The 17,406-nt window shown below is 44.4% G+C and overlaps 1 protein-coding gene across 1 annotated transcript in view; it reads left to right on the forward strand.

Annotated features, from left to right (window-relative positions):
* The window catches only part of SPPA (signal peptide peptidase), a 76,907-nt gene extending 59,875 nt beyond the window's left edge, over positions 1-17,032 (forward strand). Inside the window, exons 7-14 of the mRNA XM_086792949.1 lie at positions 568-635; positions 776-942; positions 5,728-5,797; positions 10,162-10,316; positions 10,468-10,570; positions 10,958-11,045; positions 16,376-16,519; positions 16,634-17,032. Of these exons, the coding sequence (XP_086649075.1) occupies positions 568-635; positions 776-942; positions 5,728-5,797; positions 10,162-10,316; positions 10,468-10,570; positions 10,958-11,045; positions 16,376-16,519; positions 16,634-16,921 (1,083 nt within the window). The 3' untranslated portion in view covers positions 16,922-17,032. The remainder of the gene's footprint in view (positions 1-567; positions 636-775; positions 943-5,727; positions 5,798-10,161; positions 10,317-10,467; positions 10,571-10,957; positions 11,046-16,375; positions 16,520-16,633) is intronic.
* The last annotated feature ends 374 nt before the right edge of the window (positions 17,033-17,406 follow it).

Consider the following 17,406-nt stretch of genomic DNA (forward strand, 5'->3'; position numbering starts at 1 on the left):
GGGGCACTCTCTTCATGATCACCAAAGTCATTGGAGACATGTGGGCATAGAGGGACCATGCATTGACAGAGTATGGGGTGTGGATAACAGAAAAGAACACTCTCATGCTGAGATTTCTCCTTATCATGCTTGCATCACCTAGCGCCATCTAGGATTTTGTATACTGAGGTTGGGGAGAGGTAAACTACAGTTCGGTGAGGGCAGGAAAGACCACCAGTCCCTCCCCTTATTGTGTGTCCACCATTGACAGTGCAGGGATTCTGTATCATTTTCTGGGATCCTCAAGCTCCATGTTTTTAAGTCTCCACCAACAGCACATTGTCTCCATCATGGATTCTCTCGTCCAGATCAAGTTCCTTATTCCATTGATACCCATTGCAGTTCCCAATAGGGTGGGAAAAAGATGTTTTGGACTTTCTTTTTGGGGTTTCGATAAATAATTGCAATTTGTTGCAATAAGCTAGTAGAAACTTCTGAGAGTCAAGTTTTTTATTAATGATTATGTGGAAAAGGTAGTACTTGTACAAGTCTCATTCAAGGTATTCCTTTTTTTTTTTCTTTTTGTAGTTGGAAAAGCTGCTGAAAGAAAGGTTGAAATTGAAGGATGATAAGAAGATTCCATTTGTGGATAACAAGTATGCACTCCTAGCCATTCGGATTCATGGTCTAAGTCATTTGTCACCCTTTGCACATGTGCTAACTTGCTATGGACCCTATAGTTTTAAATGTAGAGCTAAGATTCTCACACTTGAAGTTTGTCTTGATTTGATTGTAGAAAGTACTCAAGAGTAAAACCATGGACATTAAATCTTTCTGGAAGCAAAGATCAAATTGCAATCTTGCGAGCGGTTGGAAGCATAAGTCGTGCACGCAGTGGAATCAACATTGGTGGGGATGGCATAGTTAGTGACCAATTCATTGAACAAATACGACGAGTACGAGGTCCCTTTCTTTTTGCCTCACCCCTGTCAAGTTATAATCACTACAACTGCTATGGTACTCTGTGTGTGTGTGTGTGCGTGGGGAAAAGAAAGAAAGAAAGAAAATTTATTCAACATCTTTGGGGGCTTGAAATGGACCATGAGACCAATGATGATAGAATATATGTAATTACTGTGGTGGGAGATGCATAGGGCATCCCCTGTAACCTTTATAAAACATAATTGAAAAAAAGTCGGAAACTTAAGAGGTATGCCAAGAAGACACTCACGGACAATGAAGGCATGATATGTTAAAGTGTGATCTGGTTGCAAAGCCTTCTTAGGACCTCCTCCGGTGATAGACATGAGGAAGATCCAAACTCATGGATTGCCATAAGATCAAAATTGATTCCATCTCTGAGGAATGTGTGTGTTCAAGTGTGGCATTGCATAATGGATGGTCCCGTCCGTTGCGCTTTGGGTCTTTGATGTGTTTTTCATGTCATCATCTGAGGGCATCCAGGTGTTTCAATATCGAGATTGAAACTCACTTTGGCTGCAATCTCTTTATGTGTGCTCTTATGTGGTGCACTTGTGTCTCCTCCTTGTCACCTGTCTTGGGCTGGGCACTGTCCAATGCTCTGGAAGAAAGATGTAAGGAGTGCTTGACATCGGCACTATTCTTCTTCCCTCCTTTATCCCGTCATTAGTTGGTCCCTGTGTCTCTGAATCTCGTTTAGAAATAGTGTGTCACACCTTTGTCCCTCATACTTAATGACTCCACAAAGCGGACCAAATTCCTATTTGAATAGGCAGTGAAAGCGGCCTCTAATCTCATACTATGCTTAGCATTGAGGATGGCATGCCTTCCTTAGACAAATACGTGAATACATCACTCTGCTGTTGATTTGCCATTATGCCAATGCACAATGTTGTACCTGTATATCAAAAAACCCAAGCAACAACCCTGAAAGCAACTGTACTCCACTGAATACAGCTAACCCAAATATGCCTGCACTCTCAATCCTCTAAATGTGCAACTCAATGCACCACTGACTGAGTAGAGCAGCAAAAATGGCTTACACAGTGCCAAAATGCCCAAAAATGCCCAAAAGTACTGCACCCATAACCTTGCAAAAAACCTGTAGAGATTTCTTTGCAAGAAAATCTGCCTGTATCTGCCAGAAAATTTTCACAGAGAAAAATGCCCAAATTTCAAAACTTGTAAAGCTTACCACAACTGTACGGAGCAGTTTCTGGTCTCCTGTAAGGAACAAGTACAGTCGACTGTACTGTGCAGGTACACGTAGCAGGTACTGTACGGATACTACAGTCAACTGGTTGGCTTCAGGTCTGCGCTGCAGGTACTGGAGTGTTGTACGGTGTAGGTACTGATGACTGTACGGAGCAGAGTACGGAACATGACAAGTGCCCGTACTGAATGTACGACTGAAGGTGGCGCTGTCTGTACGGAAATAGTCGTCTGGCTGTGCAGGAGTGTACGGACAGTTGACGGCGAGGGGCAGCTGGTGGTGTGGAATAGTACGGGCAGGGCAGACCAACCTGGAGGCTCTGATACCAAATGAAGGTGCTGAACAGTTAGGGTTAGGGTTTAGAGGTACTGCAAAACAGAAAACGTGGGAAGCAGAGAGAGAGTGAACACGACTCTTGTATTCAGTGTGATAAAGTGAAGTCCAATAGCCACATAATGAAGTGACCTAAAAGATGTGTTCACATGCCCGGCCATAAGTGTGCCAGGCGGACCAAATCACTTATAAACAATTATAAGTGAAACTAAGCTAAACTGGGGGGAAAAAACCTCCACTAACTGAAGTAAAAAGTGCCCCAGTAATCTACTGATGATCACTAGCACTCCTCTGGGTGCATACACAGCATAAAACCCACCATGTTGGAAACATGGATCCTCCCACTTCCCAGGAGGCCACCCATCCCAGTTGTGTTCTTGCACAAGCACGCTTAACTGAGGTGTTCCACAAATTGGTCTAGCCATCCAGACCCCAAAACCTTAAGGTGTTGGGTGACCTCCGGTAATCCAATTTGTAGAAACCTCAACTTGCCAAGATTCAAACCCAGTCTCACCACGTGAGCTGGTTCTCTCTAGAAGTGTGGATTGCTTCTCCAACACCCCCCCTCAAGCCACACTTTGGTTGAGGTCTTAGCTTCCAACATCACAACCTGGGCTCTGATACCATGTTGGAAACATGGATCCTCCCACTTCCCGGGAGGCCACCCATCCCAGTTGTGTTCTTGCGCAAGCACGCTTAACTGAGGTGTTCCACAAATTGGTCTAGCCATCCAGACCCCAAAACCTTAAGGTGTTGGGTGACCTCCGGTAATCCAATTTGTAGAAACCTCAACTTGCCAAGATTCAAACCCAGTCTCACCACGTTGACCCACATGAATCTAGCTTCCTTGTTCCTTTTCACTGCTGTGACCATGTGGCTGAGATGGTCTCTAAACAGTACTGCCACTCCCCCTGATCCTCGAACCCCTCCATCAGATCTGGTTTCAGCTCTATATGCAGACTCCCATGTGTATCTATTGACCACCGGAAGACTTCTCTCCAAACTCTGATGAGTCTGAGTGTAGAAGACCAGTTGTCTCCCACTATATGTTTCCACAAAACCGCTGGGATCAGACCACAGTGTCTCGTAGCGATTCCACACTGCTATTTTCAGCATGTCCTTTGTCCCTTAGACCTCGGGCCATCATTGGCACCTTTTAGTGATGATTACCCTTCCGTCCCTATAGACCGCCCATTTACGTTGAGCTTGGCTTTTTGGACCTCAGCCATGCGCCCTATGTGCTACCTTTCGGGGGGTTACATCTCCTATATAGATCTTTGTTCCTCACAGGAGAGGTCTCTTAATCAAAAAAGCTTCCTGATCTGCTACCTCTTGGAATTTCAGAATTAGTAGACGTTCCCTATTCCTGTCTCTCTCCATGCGTCTTTGAAGGGTATCCTCTCGATCTTGGGCTGTTTGCACACCACCAGACCATCATCCTTAGCTGATGTGCCCTCCTGGACTCTTACTACCCTGATATGTAATGCCTAGCTTTCCTCCTTTGTTCCTCATCCAAGGTGGCATTCATTTTCTCTTGGGTATTGGCTGCTGGTGGCTTCTGTTTTTTGACGATCTCTATCCACTTGTTTGTTTCCTCCATGGGCTTGTACAATGTAAATCCACGACTTTGGAATTCCAGCTTTCCTCTTGTTGACTTAGCTTTGTTTCAAGCTCTGTAATCTGGGTGTTCTTGCCATCTAGTTCAGTTGTCAGGGCTTTAACTGTGTCCGTCAGTGTTGCAACCTTTGCATGCAATGCATCCGTGCCTTCCTTCAACTGTTTTTTCATGTTATTCAGGGCTTGGTCCCAAATCGTTTTCTGTGCGAGGTACTCTTTTCTCATGTTATCTTCTATATGCTTGATGTAGCTTTCAAGCTCTGCAACTGTAGGAATTTTCTTGGAGTGGGGAAGAGAGAAAATGGAGAGATAGGGAGAGAGAGAAAGAAAGAAAGAAAGCTGTATTAACGTGTACTAGAGGCCGAACTCGACCTATGAGACAAATCAATGTACAACTGTCAATGTCTTCTGGATGTCCAGAAAAAAAAGGACAAAATGAACATGAAATAAAGTATGAAAGTACTAAGCTAGTGGGGGGGTGTGATGGATGGAGCACTGCTGCTAGAGGCTTAGTATGCAACCTATATGCGTAGGGTATACAAGAATGCAATGCAGATCTGTCCAGCTCCAACCAATACCATAATGGGGGTGTAATATGTGATACATAGGCGATGGTGAGGCAAAAATACCTCGGAGCATGATCCCCGGGTGTGAGTGTAAGTGAGCTAGCCGCTCCTCGATATGGTGCTGATGTCGAGCCCGTATCTGTGTGATCTCCCTCTAATGTAGGGAGTCTGGTAGCTTGGTGCTCTTGGTCTCCGTCTAGCTCAGAGGTCCACAGCGCGCTAAAGTTACATCATATCCATGAGGTACATCATCCTGGGTGCAAAATAGTAATGAAGAAAGATAACAAAAATCTAGAACTATAAAATCTGATCTAGGTACATGAGCAGAGAGAAAGAAAGATATATTATTAAGCCTCTACTAAAGACCCAATGGGCCTATGAGACCAAAGTGATACAATAATGTCCATGGCATATCTCATCATGGAATGGAAAATAAAACAAAAAGAAAACAAAAACATAGCTATCTCACTGGGGTGATACAAAACTGTCCATGGAAACTCATCATGGAATACTAAGAACATAGAAACATGAGAGCAACATCAGCTCCGAGTAGATGGTATACCACTCTCCAAAATATCAAGCATGGGGCTAATGAGTAGGGTTGAGAGGTCTCCCTCAGCTATGTCATGTGGAAAGGTAGCTCGATGGCGGTGGAGCATGTCCTGGATTTGGAGTTGATGAGGTGATCGTGGCCGACGAGGGGACTGGGGACGTCGGGCACGCTCGAGTCCCCTCGTCGGCCACGATCACCTCATCAACTCCAAATCCTCAATGGCGGTGGAGCATGTCCTGGATTTGGAGTTGATGAGGTGATCGTGGCCGATGAGGGGACTGGGGGCGTCGGGCACGCTGGAGTGCGGAGAGGGAGAGAGAGTTTCGCCATTATAAGAATAACTCATTTGTGTTTTTTCGCACTTGAAATAGTTCTATAGCTTTGAGCATATTTGGTTTGGCCACTTTTTACTCATTTGTGTTTTTTCGCTCTTACTTGAAATAGTTCTATAGCTTTGAGCATATTTGGTTTGGCCACTTTTTCAGATGCAAAGAACTTCAAAGCTGCTGTTTTGCGCATTGACAGCCCAGGGGGAGATGCTCTTGCTTCAGATCTGTACGTATCATGCATATGCTGAAGTGTTATAAGAAACATTAAGTTCTTTGAAATCCTTCTCTTTTAGACTTGAATCAACTAAGAAGCTCCTTATGGGAGAGAGAGAAAGCAAGAAATCTTGATTTACAGTTATGGGAGAACGAAATGGATTATGAGACCAAAATGGGACAAAAATGTATACAATTTCTAAAATGAAGGATGCCCATAGCATTCACTATTATAACAAAAAATGAAAATGAAGTAGAAATGTGATGTGGAATGAATACGTTTGTGTCACATGCTAGACCTCGATGACTGTTCTTAAAAACTCCTCTTGTTCAATGTTTGTCAAGGCAATAAGATTACGGGTATGCACTTACTGAAATTGTGCCCGAATGCATTGTCTTTCTAGACACGCTTATGTTGCAAATCTTCTAGCTAAGCGGCACTATCACAGGTTCCATAGAAAATATTAGGCGAGAAAATACAATTTCCAATTAAATGCAACTTTCATTATCTCCATGGTGTAAAGTTATCCTTTTAGAGTACCCACATATCGTTTTGAAAATCATGACCTTGGTTTTGCCAAGATTGCTTTCGTGTCCTTTTCTTTGCAAAAAACATGTAGTGCATCAAGATGTTTTTGCTATCCCTCTGTTGTGGTAATGTCATTAATTTGAAGGAGTTTTGAGACCATTCTCTTTGGTAGTCTATATCCCTCTCCTAGTCTGTGAATGAAGTTTGCAAGCTCGTTGATGTACATCCCCTAAGAGTGTGGGAGAAAGTGTTATTCCTCCTACAGCTTACTTGAGAATACTACCTTGTAGGTTTTCATTTATTGTTATTGTTGCCCAAATGACTTTATCTTCCACCTCACCTGTCTGAGCTTGCTAATCAATCCAGCTGAAAGCCTGCATGGACATGGCTCAAACCTTTTGTCTCTCTTCCCAATCATTGAGATCTTCCTGTACTGCTGAGCCAAAAACCTTGGCCATGGAATGCCCAATCATGAAGTACGGCAATTCATGGGATCGCTTTCCTTGTATATAGGTGTGATGATGTTCTCTTACCATGATTTAGGTAAACCTTGGCATGTGGCTTCATTGAAGAGCTTTGAAGCATAGTTACACACCTATGAGAAAATAGTTTAGATTGTTGTCCTTCATGCTCCTTTGCTTTCGGAAATTTGATGAATGGTCTGACTCTGGTGAAGAGGGTAATTATCTTTGATGGAGGCGTTTTTGGTGCCAATGGTGTGGTAGGTTGCATTGAGTAACTCATATATGTATGCTTGCAAGGTGGAAGGGTCTAAGCATGAGGCTTTTGGCTGGCACTTGCTAAATCTGTGGCTGAAGACAGTCTTTGTGGATGTGCTAAGATGCAAAACTCTTAGCTAAGCATGTTGCTGCTACAATTTTTTTGGAGCACTTCAGGGGAGAAATCACTAAGCTTAAAGATCTCTTTGTCTCCTCAGTTGAAAGTAAATTTGTTCAATCCCCCAAAGCTCATAATGAAAATCCTGATCTTGGTTTTGCTAAGGTTGATTTTCGAGTTCCATCTTTGCAAAATAAATATATTGCATTGAGGTGTTTTTGCAATTCCTTTGTTTATTGTGAAAGAAGTACAACATAATTCATGTAAAGAAGTATCCGATCGCGCTGATGATGTGAGTGGGGTTGTCATAGCACGTAGTTTATTGTATACATGGTGAAATCTAGGATTTGAAGCTTTGTGCTTTGAACTGGCACAGAAATTGATCAAAGCTCGGTTCGATGGCTTGTCTATAAAGGTTTGTCTACTACGGTGACATATCTTTTTATGAGCCTACATCTAATCTTGGGTGCTGATTACATGAGTGGGGATGTCATAGACGTAGGCTATGCTATGCATGATATAGTTGATGAGATTAGTCTCTTGTAGAGTCAAGAGCACACTTTGGTTTTTGTTAAGTCTGGGAATTAACATGAAATTTCCATCATTATATTGTTCGCATAAAGTAGTATCGAGATCAATGCCTTTGTGAGTGTAGACTCCTCTCCTAATCTATCAATGACGCCTACAAGCTCAGGTGTGTATATCCCAAAGAGTGTGTGAGAAATCTGGCACCCTTGTATCACTCTGATTGTGCCCTGAGAATCCTTGCTCTACATTCTCAGAGTATTTTTGTGCCGCAAAAGACCTCAGCCTCTATCTTTCAACTAGCCTGCTGATCAATCTTACCTGTGGGATAGTGTCAAATGCTATCCACTAAACACCGGTATTCTACGTTTTTCTGCCTCAATAATGAGGATGTGGTCGTATGTTGAGTAAGGTATGCCTCTATTGTTGAGCCAATAATTTTGGCCAAGTCACAGGTGGTGTGGTAATACTGAGGATTCATAGGGTCTTCTACCATCTCAGGAGGTAAAATGTTTTTTGACCATGGTTCAGGGAACATTGGCATATGGCTTGATTGAAGAGCTCTCCAAGGATTGGTGCAACAGTTGGATAGCCATGAGTAAATATTTTGGATTGTAGTCCTTCATGGTTCTTTGCCTTCCTGGTTTTTACGTCGCAAATGGCCTTGGAAACCGACTCTACAGTTAAGAGTGTTGTCTTGAGTGGCCAATAAAATTGGTAGTGTTAATGGGGGGCTGGCTGGCTGCATTGAGTGGCCCATCTGTGTATGATTTTCAAACGCATGGTCGGGAGCTGGCAAGCTGTCTCTCACTAGGAAATGCAGAATGAATTCTTTAGGATTATTCATGTCCCGAATGCTGCATATTTCTGTCGGATTTTTTTGCTACAAATTCTTGTTTTTTGCACCTGAAAAGATGTTGGTATCGCTGACCTGGGCTGATGATGGCACAGCCAATCATTTCATTTCCTACCTAGTGCTTTGTATTCACCATCATTCAGACCATGTTGGGGGCTAGTACCCTCTACTGGCTTTGCTGTGGAATTGATTATGAAAGAGGAAGGCTGTTGGTGTGCTTTCTTGATTGCCTGATTGACAAGTGAGGGTTTATTTGAAAATGTAGAGAGGGTATCGATGTTTGGCAAGAAGGCTCAGGTTTTAATTGTTCAATTCAGTAAGGGCCTGACAGAAATGGTAGTGATCATATGCAGCTGTTTGGATGGTAGTTGGTAGTGGGGTTATGGGACTAGTAAGGTTGAAAGGCATGTAAGAATGGTCGGCTCCTGGCATGGGAGGAAAGATTTGAAATTGAGGCATTTGTGGTGTTAAGGTAGGGGACCTAATGGGGTAATCAAACACGCTCTTCTCATCTTCATAAAGGAAACACTTTCTCCTATCTCCATAAAGGAGGCATGCGGGACATGGGGATGGTCGAAAATTCTTTACTCCGTTGAAAGTGAGAAGGCTAGGTGCTATCCCCAATTCTAGTATGCATTTCACAAACTGGAAAAGACAAATTAGCACAATGGGGCTTGCATCCCTAAATTTTGTTCAAAAAATACAAATATTCCCATCCATGAGGAGGTAGGAGACTCCCTGAGTCCAGATAAGTACAAGACAATTATCGTTGATGGCCGAGCTTTTGGGAGCCAGCGAAGGCATATCTAAATGATTGGGCTGAGAGCTTAGGGGTTTGGGCTATGGGTTCGGTAACATTTTGACGAAACACTCTACAATTGACATTTTTTGCCGCATTTGTACCATGTTTGCTCCTCTGCAAGCATTATTTTTTTTGAGATGAATGCAGAAATGGAAATCCTGTCAATACCACGAGGGTGCAGATAAAGAACTGTTAGCAACCAGAGGTGGAGGCTTAGTTGAGATCAAACCACAAGTGGAGGCTTGGGTGGAGATCAAACCAGAAGTGGAGGCTAGGGTGGTAGCTTCTTGTTCAGTTTCTCTAGGGTTTGCAGAATGCTGGCTATGGCGGGATCCTTTTTCTCCTGATCATCCTGCAGCTACAGCTTTCTGTTGACAATGAAGTAAAAAGCTAATGTAGCAAGATCTGGCTGATTTCTAGGACTTTTTCTGGATTTGAAAGATCTTCAATTGTACAGCTGGATCTATTTTCCCAGGGAGCATTAAATGCATACTTGCACCTCTAATGAAGGTTTTCCCTGAGCATTAAATGCAAGTAGAGCTTGAGCTCACATCTTAATAATTGTGGGTAAGAATTCTACATGGTTTCCGTGCATACTATCACCTCTAATGAAGGTTTCAAATTTTTCATAATTTTGTTTTTCTGAATCTTACTTCTAGTATGACGGCTTCCCAACTGGGATGCAGCCAGGTATTGAATCCAGTTCCTGTTTGTCAGGCTAGGCCGGGTCTATATTCTTTGGGCCAGGGCCGCTGGGGCTAAATTCTCCAACTTGATCTCATAATCACATACTTTATTTTCATGGTGAACGTGTTGTTTTGCTGGCAGAATGTGGCGAGAATTAAGGTTGCTGGCTGCCAAGAAGCCTCTAATAGCATCAATGGTAGACGTAGCTGCAAGTGGCGGGTACTATATGGCTATGGCAGCTGGTACAATTGTTGCGGAAGAGCTCACGTTGACAGGCTCAATCGGGGTTGTGACAGGTTTGCCTTGTATCCTTTGCCCCCCATGTCATCGCTTTCCCAGTCAATCCTTTTTAAAGTTCACGATTGTCACCAAACATTGAAGAAACAAACTTGCTTACATGCTTCAAAACAGCCTGAGTGCCTAAAGAGGGCACATGTTTTGTAACAGGAAGATTTAGCTTAGAGAAGCTGTACGAAAAAATAGGCTACACGAAGGAGGTCATCTCAAGAGGAAAGTTTGCAGAGCTGGATGCAGAACAGCGCCCTTTAAGGTTGCCTTTCATTACTTATCCCTTAACTCTTTCATGAAATTCATGTTGCAATCTGTCTGCCTTTGCTAGTAGGGAGACATTTCTTGGCTGCCTGTAGTTCCTCCCTGCCATCATTTAGCCAGCTTCTTGCCTTGCTATACTTCAGCGTTTCTGTTTCCTCATCTCATGTGCTCCACAGTGCCCTCTGTCTTCGATACTTTTTTACTGCTACCCTGATGTCAGTGCATGCTCCAACTCCTATGTCATGACAAAGAGCCAGTTTGCTGCAGTCATAGGCACAGAAAATGACTGTTTGGCTTGTTTCCAGTCAATTGGCTGGTAATGTTATGCTTGAGGTTAAGATACTGTATGCCAAATTTCTCACGGCGACAACAAATTTTTGTGCAGGCCTGATGAAAAGGATTTCTTTGCCAAGTCAGCCCAGGGTGCATACAAAAGATTTCGGGACAAAGCTGCCCTCTCAAGGTCCATGGAGGTAGATCTCTAGAGATATCTCTTGTTTTTATTAGAGAGTTTTTTACATGGAGCTTTTTTTTTCCCCCCCCCGGGAAAGAGATCCTTCATTAGTTACCGAGCAAAACAGCCATAATGGCTAAGTACAAACTCAGCTCCATAGAGGGGGAAATGCTCTTCACCTCCGGCTGGCCGCTCTAGGAGGCGGCGGCGGCTATCTCATATACTTTTTTTTTTCTTTTTTTTGGGGGGGGGGGGGGGGGGGTGGTGTGGTCGGACAACCACACATGTGGTCTATAGTGCCGAGTGAGCTCACCACCACTGTCAGTGAGAAAGGGACTATGACGCCCTCAGGTAGGCCTCATGGCGCTGCCGCATACGGTCAGAGCCACCCTGAAGCTTCCCCCAATGTCCACGGAGGCTATGAATGATATCAAGCCAGATTCTATGAATGGACTCTGCTGGCAGGGTGAGGGTGCCCTCGATGGCCTCGCTACCCATGCTGTTGCAAATCTCCCATCTCTAACTGGAATCGGGAGTCCAATGATTTGTGGAGGGAGCTGGAACTGGTCTTGCAGAAATACGGAGATGAGAGACCTGCAGGGCAAGTACCCTGCCCTCCTCATATGTGATGGCGGCCCCGGCCTACCGGAGGGGGCTTGGTCCATAGTGAAAATGCAGAGAATCCGCTGCCAAAGTTGCTAAGCCTTGGGGCAATCCCAAAGGCAATGACGCTGGGACTCTTGGAGATGGCCACACCTCAAATAGACTGCTGGACTACCTCCTATGGCCAGCCAAGTGCCAACCACTAGGCTCCGATGTGCCAGCTGCCATTGAAAGAGCGGTTGAAAACTGTCCCACACCCTCTTCCAGAAATCTGATAGAAATTGAGGAGGGAGGCCCTGAGATTGCCAGTGTCGTGCTGCTGGAGTCTCCTCAATCTCAGGCATCTGAATCTTACGGCCTAGCAACGAAAGGAGTGCCAGGAACCTACGCATTGTCATAGGGATCATGCCATGTCCACTCCCCTGGTCCCCCTGGATTCACGTGAGAGGGTGACTCCCCCAAATCCATGTGCTAGAATCGCTCGTTGGACACCTTGGCCGATGGAGGGTCTATGTGCCACTCATGCTTATGGAAACCAATCACCCTCACCCTCTGCAAGGTGCATTCAATAAAATCCTCCAAAGGAGGCTTGGCTTCTCAAGTCTCCCATGTGGTCCAATAGAGAAGGTGAGTAAGGAGGAGCTCTCATAAGGGCCAAAGGTATGTCATGCTTGGTGAACGCTCCCAACCACTTCCCCTACCTTGTATCTCAGTGAGGTTCCTCTCCAAGGCCTCCGGGGGCAGCAGTTGTTTGAAAATAAGACAATCTCCGAGTGACCGAGCGGGGCCCGTACCCATACTCATATCTCCCCACGATACGTGCGAGCGAACCCCCAACATATGACCATTGGGCAAACAGACCATGAGGTTCCAAATCAAAGGTTGTCAGAGGTGCTCCTTAGATGCAACTCGTGTGGACTGTTGAATGGCCGGCTTAAGGTGATCCCAAGTGCACAAGAGGCTGGTTTCAATGTGTCCTCAAATGCAGGGCTAAAGCCACGAGGCCGCATCTTCGTGAAAATCCATCTCGTACTCTAGGTTCAAGGACCGTACTGGCGGAGATCCTGACAAGGAGAAAGTCCTTGGAGGGCTCGCCACCCGGAAGAAGGCCACGAACTATCAACTTGCCCAAAAGGGCACGGCTCTAGATAGAGGGGTCAATGATGCCAAGGCCCCCCTGTGTTGTAGTTGAATGGTCACTCTCCAGGCCACCTTGGCTCATCTCCTTAGGGGTCAGGACTTGGTGCGCTAAATCGTGGATCCAAGATACCCTTGTCACAAATCCCTAAAGAATGTTCACTTGAGCCTTTGTTAGGGGCAAGGTGGTGAAGGAATTTAAACTAGTTGAGTGTCCCAGTTTGATGGATTCACGCGTGATCACTTGGGGATGGGATCCCATGGTGCTCTCATGGTGATGAAGGGCTAGGGGGTGCCAGTCATTTGGAAGATATTGTTTGCTATTGTCTTCACTCGCATTGTGGAAAGAAGTGGTAATTTGACTAGGCTGGGCCTTGGACTGCCCATTGATGATGTTTGATGTATCTCTCTCCTTTGGTAATGGGGCATCTTGTCCTTATTGTTGTGCCAATGTGTCATGATGGAAAGAAGCAAATCTTCTTATGTTTATTTTTGAAATGATATTTTGATGCATATGCTGAATTCAATGGTTAATTACAGTGTTTAAGTGCAAATACTCTTGGTTTACGCTATAGTGGTACCAAAATGTGTTTCATTACTCTTCCAAAGAGAAGGATGGCTCTTGGACACCAAGAAGCTTGCACTATATTTGTTGGTCGGCATGGCAAAAAGCCAATATAGGGCAAAACGAAGAGCCAATCAAGACGTGTCCAAGGCTGAACAATAGAAACAACAGACAAATGATAAAGATAGAAAGGATTTCTGGCCCAGATATGGCTTAGAAAAGAATCTGGGGGGTAAGCATAATGTCCCACAACTGTCCAAACAAGAAGTAAAAGAGTACAAAGAGTAGGACAAATGTTTCCAATGTGGCCAGAAAGAACACAATTGAAGGATTGCCCACGGTTGCAAAAAGAGGGTGCTCTAGAAGCACCAAAGCCACTTGCAAAATGCTATTCCCGATGTGCATGGAAACACAATGGAAGATCCTAAGAGTAGAGAGTTGCCTAAAACATGGGAAAAGGTTAATAATCATGATGATGCATCTACAGATAATTTCATATCCGTTGATATGTTGAATGCATTGGGAATAGAGTATGGCTCTTTTGGTACAAGCATGCAAGCCGAAGTTTTTTTCCAGGGGCGTAAAGCAAGTGTATCCTATCATTGGAAAGCTCTACATCGAGATTGGGGATTATGTTGATGATTGAGCATGAAGATTTCTTAGTGGGCACTGATGTGATTCTTGGCATGCCCTGGTGATATTGCCATAACCTTCAGATTGACTATGTAAATAAGAAACTCAGCTTTGTACATAAGGGTAGAGATATACGTATACATGCACGCACACTTGGTGCTACTTTACCTCTTGTAAATCATATTGCTGTTTACAAAGAAGTAAAGAAATCCATTGCTTGTTACTTGTTTTTTGTTATGAATTGTGAAGAAAATATATTCATATTGGATAATGATAGAATTGGTTTCCTTAGCAAGTATCAAGATTGTTTTGTAGACTCCCTACTAGGTCACTTACCTCCCCTAAGGCTTGAAGATTATCGTATAGATCTTATACCTGGGAGTTCACCTCCTAACATGCCACCACAACTCAACAAGAAGAGATCATGCCAAAAGTAAATGATCTCTTGGAAAAAAAGGGTTGATTCACCCAGTTTTTCGCTATATTGTTCTCTTGTCTTGTCCAAAAAAAAGGATTGTACTTGGAGAATGTGTGTTGACTATAGAGAATCAAACAAAAGAATCGGTTTCCAATTCTAAGTATTGATGACATCTTGGGTAAATTGGAAGGTGTAGCATGCTTTAGTAGAATTGACCTCAAGAGTGGTTATCATCATATCTAGGTGCTACTCGAGGATGTGCACAAACTTCGTAGACACCAGTTATTCATTAATGTGAAGAATTGTGAGTTTTTCCTTGCTGAAATTCAATATTTGGGACACATTGTGTCAAAAGATGGTGTGCAAATGAACCATTTTAGACTGGGTAAATTTGACTTTTGTCCACGAAGTCGAGAGTTTTCTTGGGTTATGCTCTTATTACAGGTGCTTTATCAAACACTTTGCCTTGTTTACTGCACCTTTACATGATTTTGGGAAGAACCAAGGGCTTGTGCTTACTGTGCGTAATCTCTCCAAACCTTTTGTGGTAGAATGTGATGCATGTGGAGACTGCATTGGAGCAGTCTTGAATCAAGAGGGATATGCCGTTGCTTTTGAGACTAAAAGGTTGCAAAATGCCGAACTCAAATATGTTGTTTATGTGAAAGAGATGCTTGCAGTGATCCATGCCCTTAAAATTTGGAAGCACCACTTATTAGGTGCCGATTTTATTGTTAAAACGGATGACCAAAGTCTTAAGGCATTTCCTCTCAGAACCAAAGATTTTAGAAAAAGCATATGAGATGGGACGCAAAGAAGGCCTGGGCCATATAGAGTGTGACGGGGCTCGGTTGCATGACTCTATCCGATGATGTTGGTGAATCAAACTCAACCTGGTAGTATCCACACCCCAAAGGATGAATATTAGTGATCTTGCATGGCTCATCGATGGGGCTAGCTTGCAAAATATCCCTGAGCTGTCCGCGCACCGGGCGGCTACCCACAATCTTGCAAACCAAGGTGGAGGCCTCCAAGGAGGGAGACTGTCGAAGTGAGGAGTTGGAGTTCCGCTTTAGAAAAAAAAGGCAAGGGAGGGTAGCCTCAGTTAGGGATGACGGAGCAGCTGCCAGAGAGTCCTCCCAGAGGTGAGATGACCAGAAGACACCGACACTTGCCAAAGAAAAAAACTGCCCGAAATCTGAAAACACCTGATGAAGGGGCTGAAGAGGATAAGGCTCAGGGGCAGGATCAGGACGACAGGAGCTGGCTGGCGAAGAACACAAGGGTGGGCGGAAAGCAGGACTGGCGGACCCCAAAGGGGGAATCTAAGAGGTGGAAGTGGCGAGGAGGAGGAACCAGAGGGGGCAGAGGGCAGCACGAAGGTGGGTGGCGCACACGGAAGGGGAGGCGAGTAAGGCGAAGGTGTGAGAAGTAGGCAAAGAGGCAGAAAAAGGGGGGAAATGGGCAGAGGCAGGAGGGCTGGAGGCGGGGCATACGGTAGCGAATATGAAGGCTGGAGAAAAGCACACCTTCTGCTGTTGTGCAACCTATGCATGCATGCACGCATATGCGCAGCATCTGATGCATGAAGCTCCTCGACATGTGGCTGCATGCTTTTAAATTGCAGTACGCACCACCCATTCTGGTCTCAGCTCGGTCTGCCACGCTCTCCACACTGAATCTTGCACGCACATACCTTTTAGCCACCTTCAACTATATGTCTTTCTTCAAAACCCTTAGATCCATTACGGCAAGGTACTTCACATGATTCCGAATCTTTGTTGGGCATTATAATGCTTTTTATAGGACCATTGATGAAGGGACACATCATGGTGACATAGGCTTAAAATCTTTTTTATGATTGTTGAACCTAGCCTTTTCAGTAGGCCAAAATGCTTTGTGTGTGAGAAGACGTACACATCTACATATTGGTCGTGTTGTAAAGGTGTAAAAGAGCCCTAAAGATGGCTAATTTGTTTACTGTTGTACATAGATTGAAAAGATGGAAGAAATAGCTCAGGGACGAGTGTGGACAGGGAAAGCTGCAAAAGAAAGAGGCTTAGTTGACACCATTGGGGGAATCTCAAAAGCTGTTGCGATAGCAAAGCAGAAGGCCGGCATACCTCAAGAGAATAAGGTAACAGACTCCAAATCAGCCCACCCACTTCTTCATGACTATATAATGAGGTCTGGTGTCTAATGCTATCATATAATGGGATCTGGTGTCTAATGCTATCATAGAATGTTGCAGGTGTCATTGATCGAGCTCTCCAAGCGTACAGTGTCCTTTTCAGATGTTCTGAGGAGTGGTGTAGCAGTGGTATCTTCTTTAGGCAAAATGCTCAGTATGGAGGGGAGATATGAGGTGTTTAAAGAATTAGCTCAACATAGAGCCCTACTTGAGGACCTATATGCCCAAGGGGTCCAGGCTCGTATGGAGAATGTGATAATCGAAGGCTCAAATGGTGACTTGAGAACATTTTTCATCATCTCTGATATTCTGCAGAGGTGTTTTGATTCTCCTAAAGAGGATCCATAGCTGTCTAGGGCAAGCTGAGCTTGGTGTGCTTGTGGACTGCAGGATTACCTTGTAGCATCCCCAACTATGACGTGTATTTGGTAAGAACTGCTACGGTAGATTAAGTTCACAGATGTTGGTCCCTTTTTCCACCATATACTCCCTGTGCTTTCCCAACTGCAAAATGGTTGGTACGATGAGGAGTGCAAGAGCACACGTTTGCACCTCCTACGAGAACAGGCATGTGGAAGGATCTCTGTACGCAGCATGATAGGTATGACGAGGAATGCAATAGCACACATTGGCACCTCCTACGAGAACAGGCATGTGGGAGGATCTCTGTACGCAAAATGCCAGACATCCTTCCTCCGCCTTACTTATTGGAAAAAACGAGAGGAACTCTACTGACTCTTTGAGAGCTTAGAAGCCTGGGGTATCCTCGAGGAAAAGCGGCCACCTACACCTATCACAGATCCCTTCGTCTGGGAATCTTACACACATGATGT

The sequence above is a fragment of the Cibotium barometz genome, chromosome 58 (genome assembly GCF_041138505.1).
Source record: "Cibotium barometz isolate CiBa-2024 chromosome 58, ASM4113850v1, whole genome shotgun sequence".
In the NCBI taxonomy this organism is placed as follows: domain Eukaryota; kingdom Viridiplantae; phylum Streptophyta; class Polypodiopsida; order Cyatheales; family Cibotiaceae; genus Cibotium; species Cibotium barometz.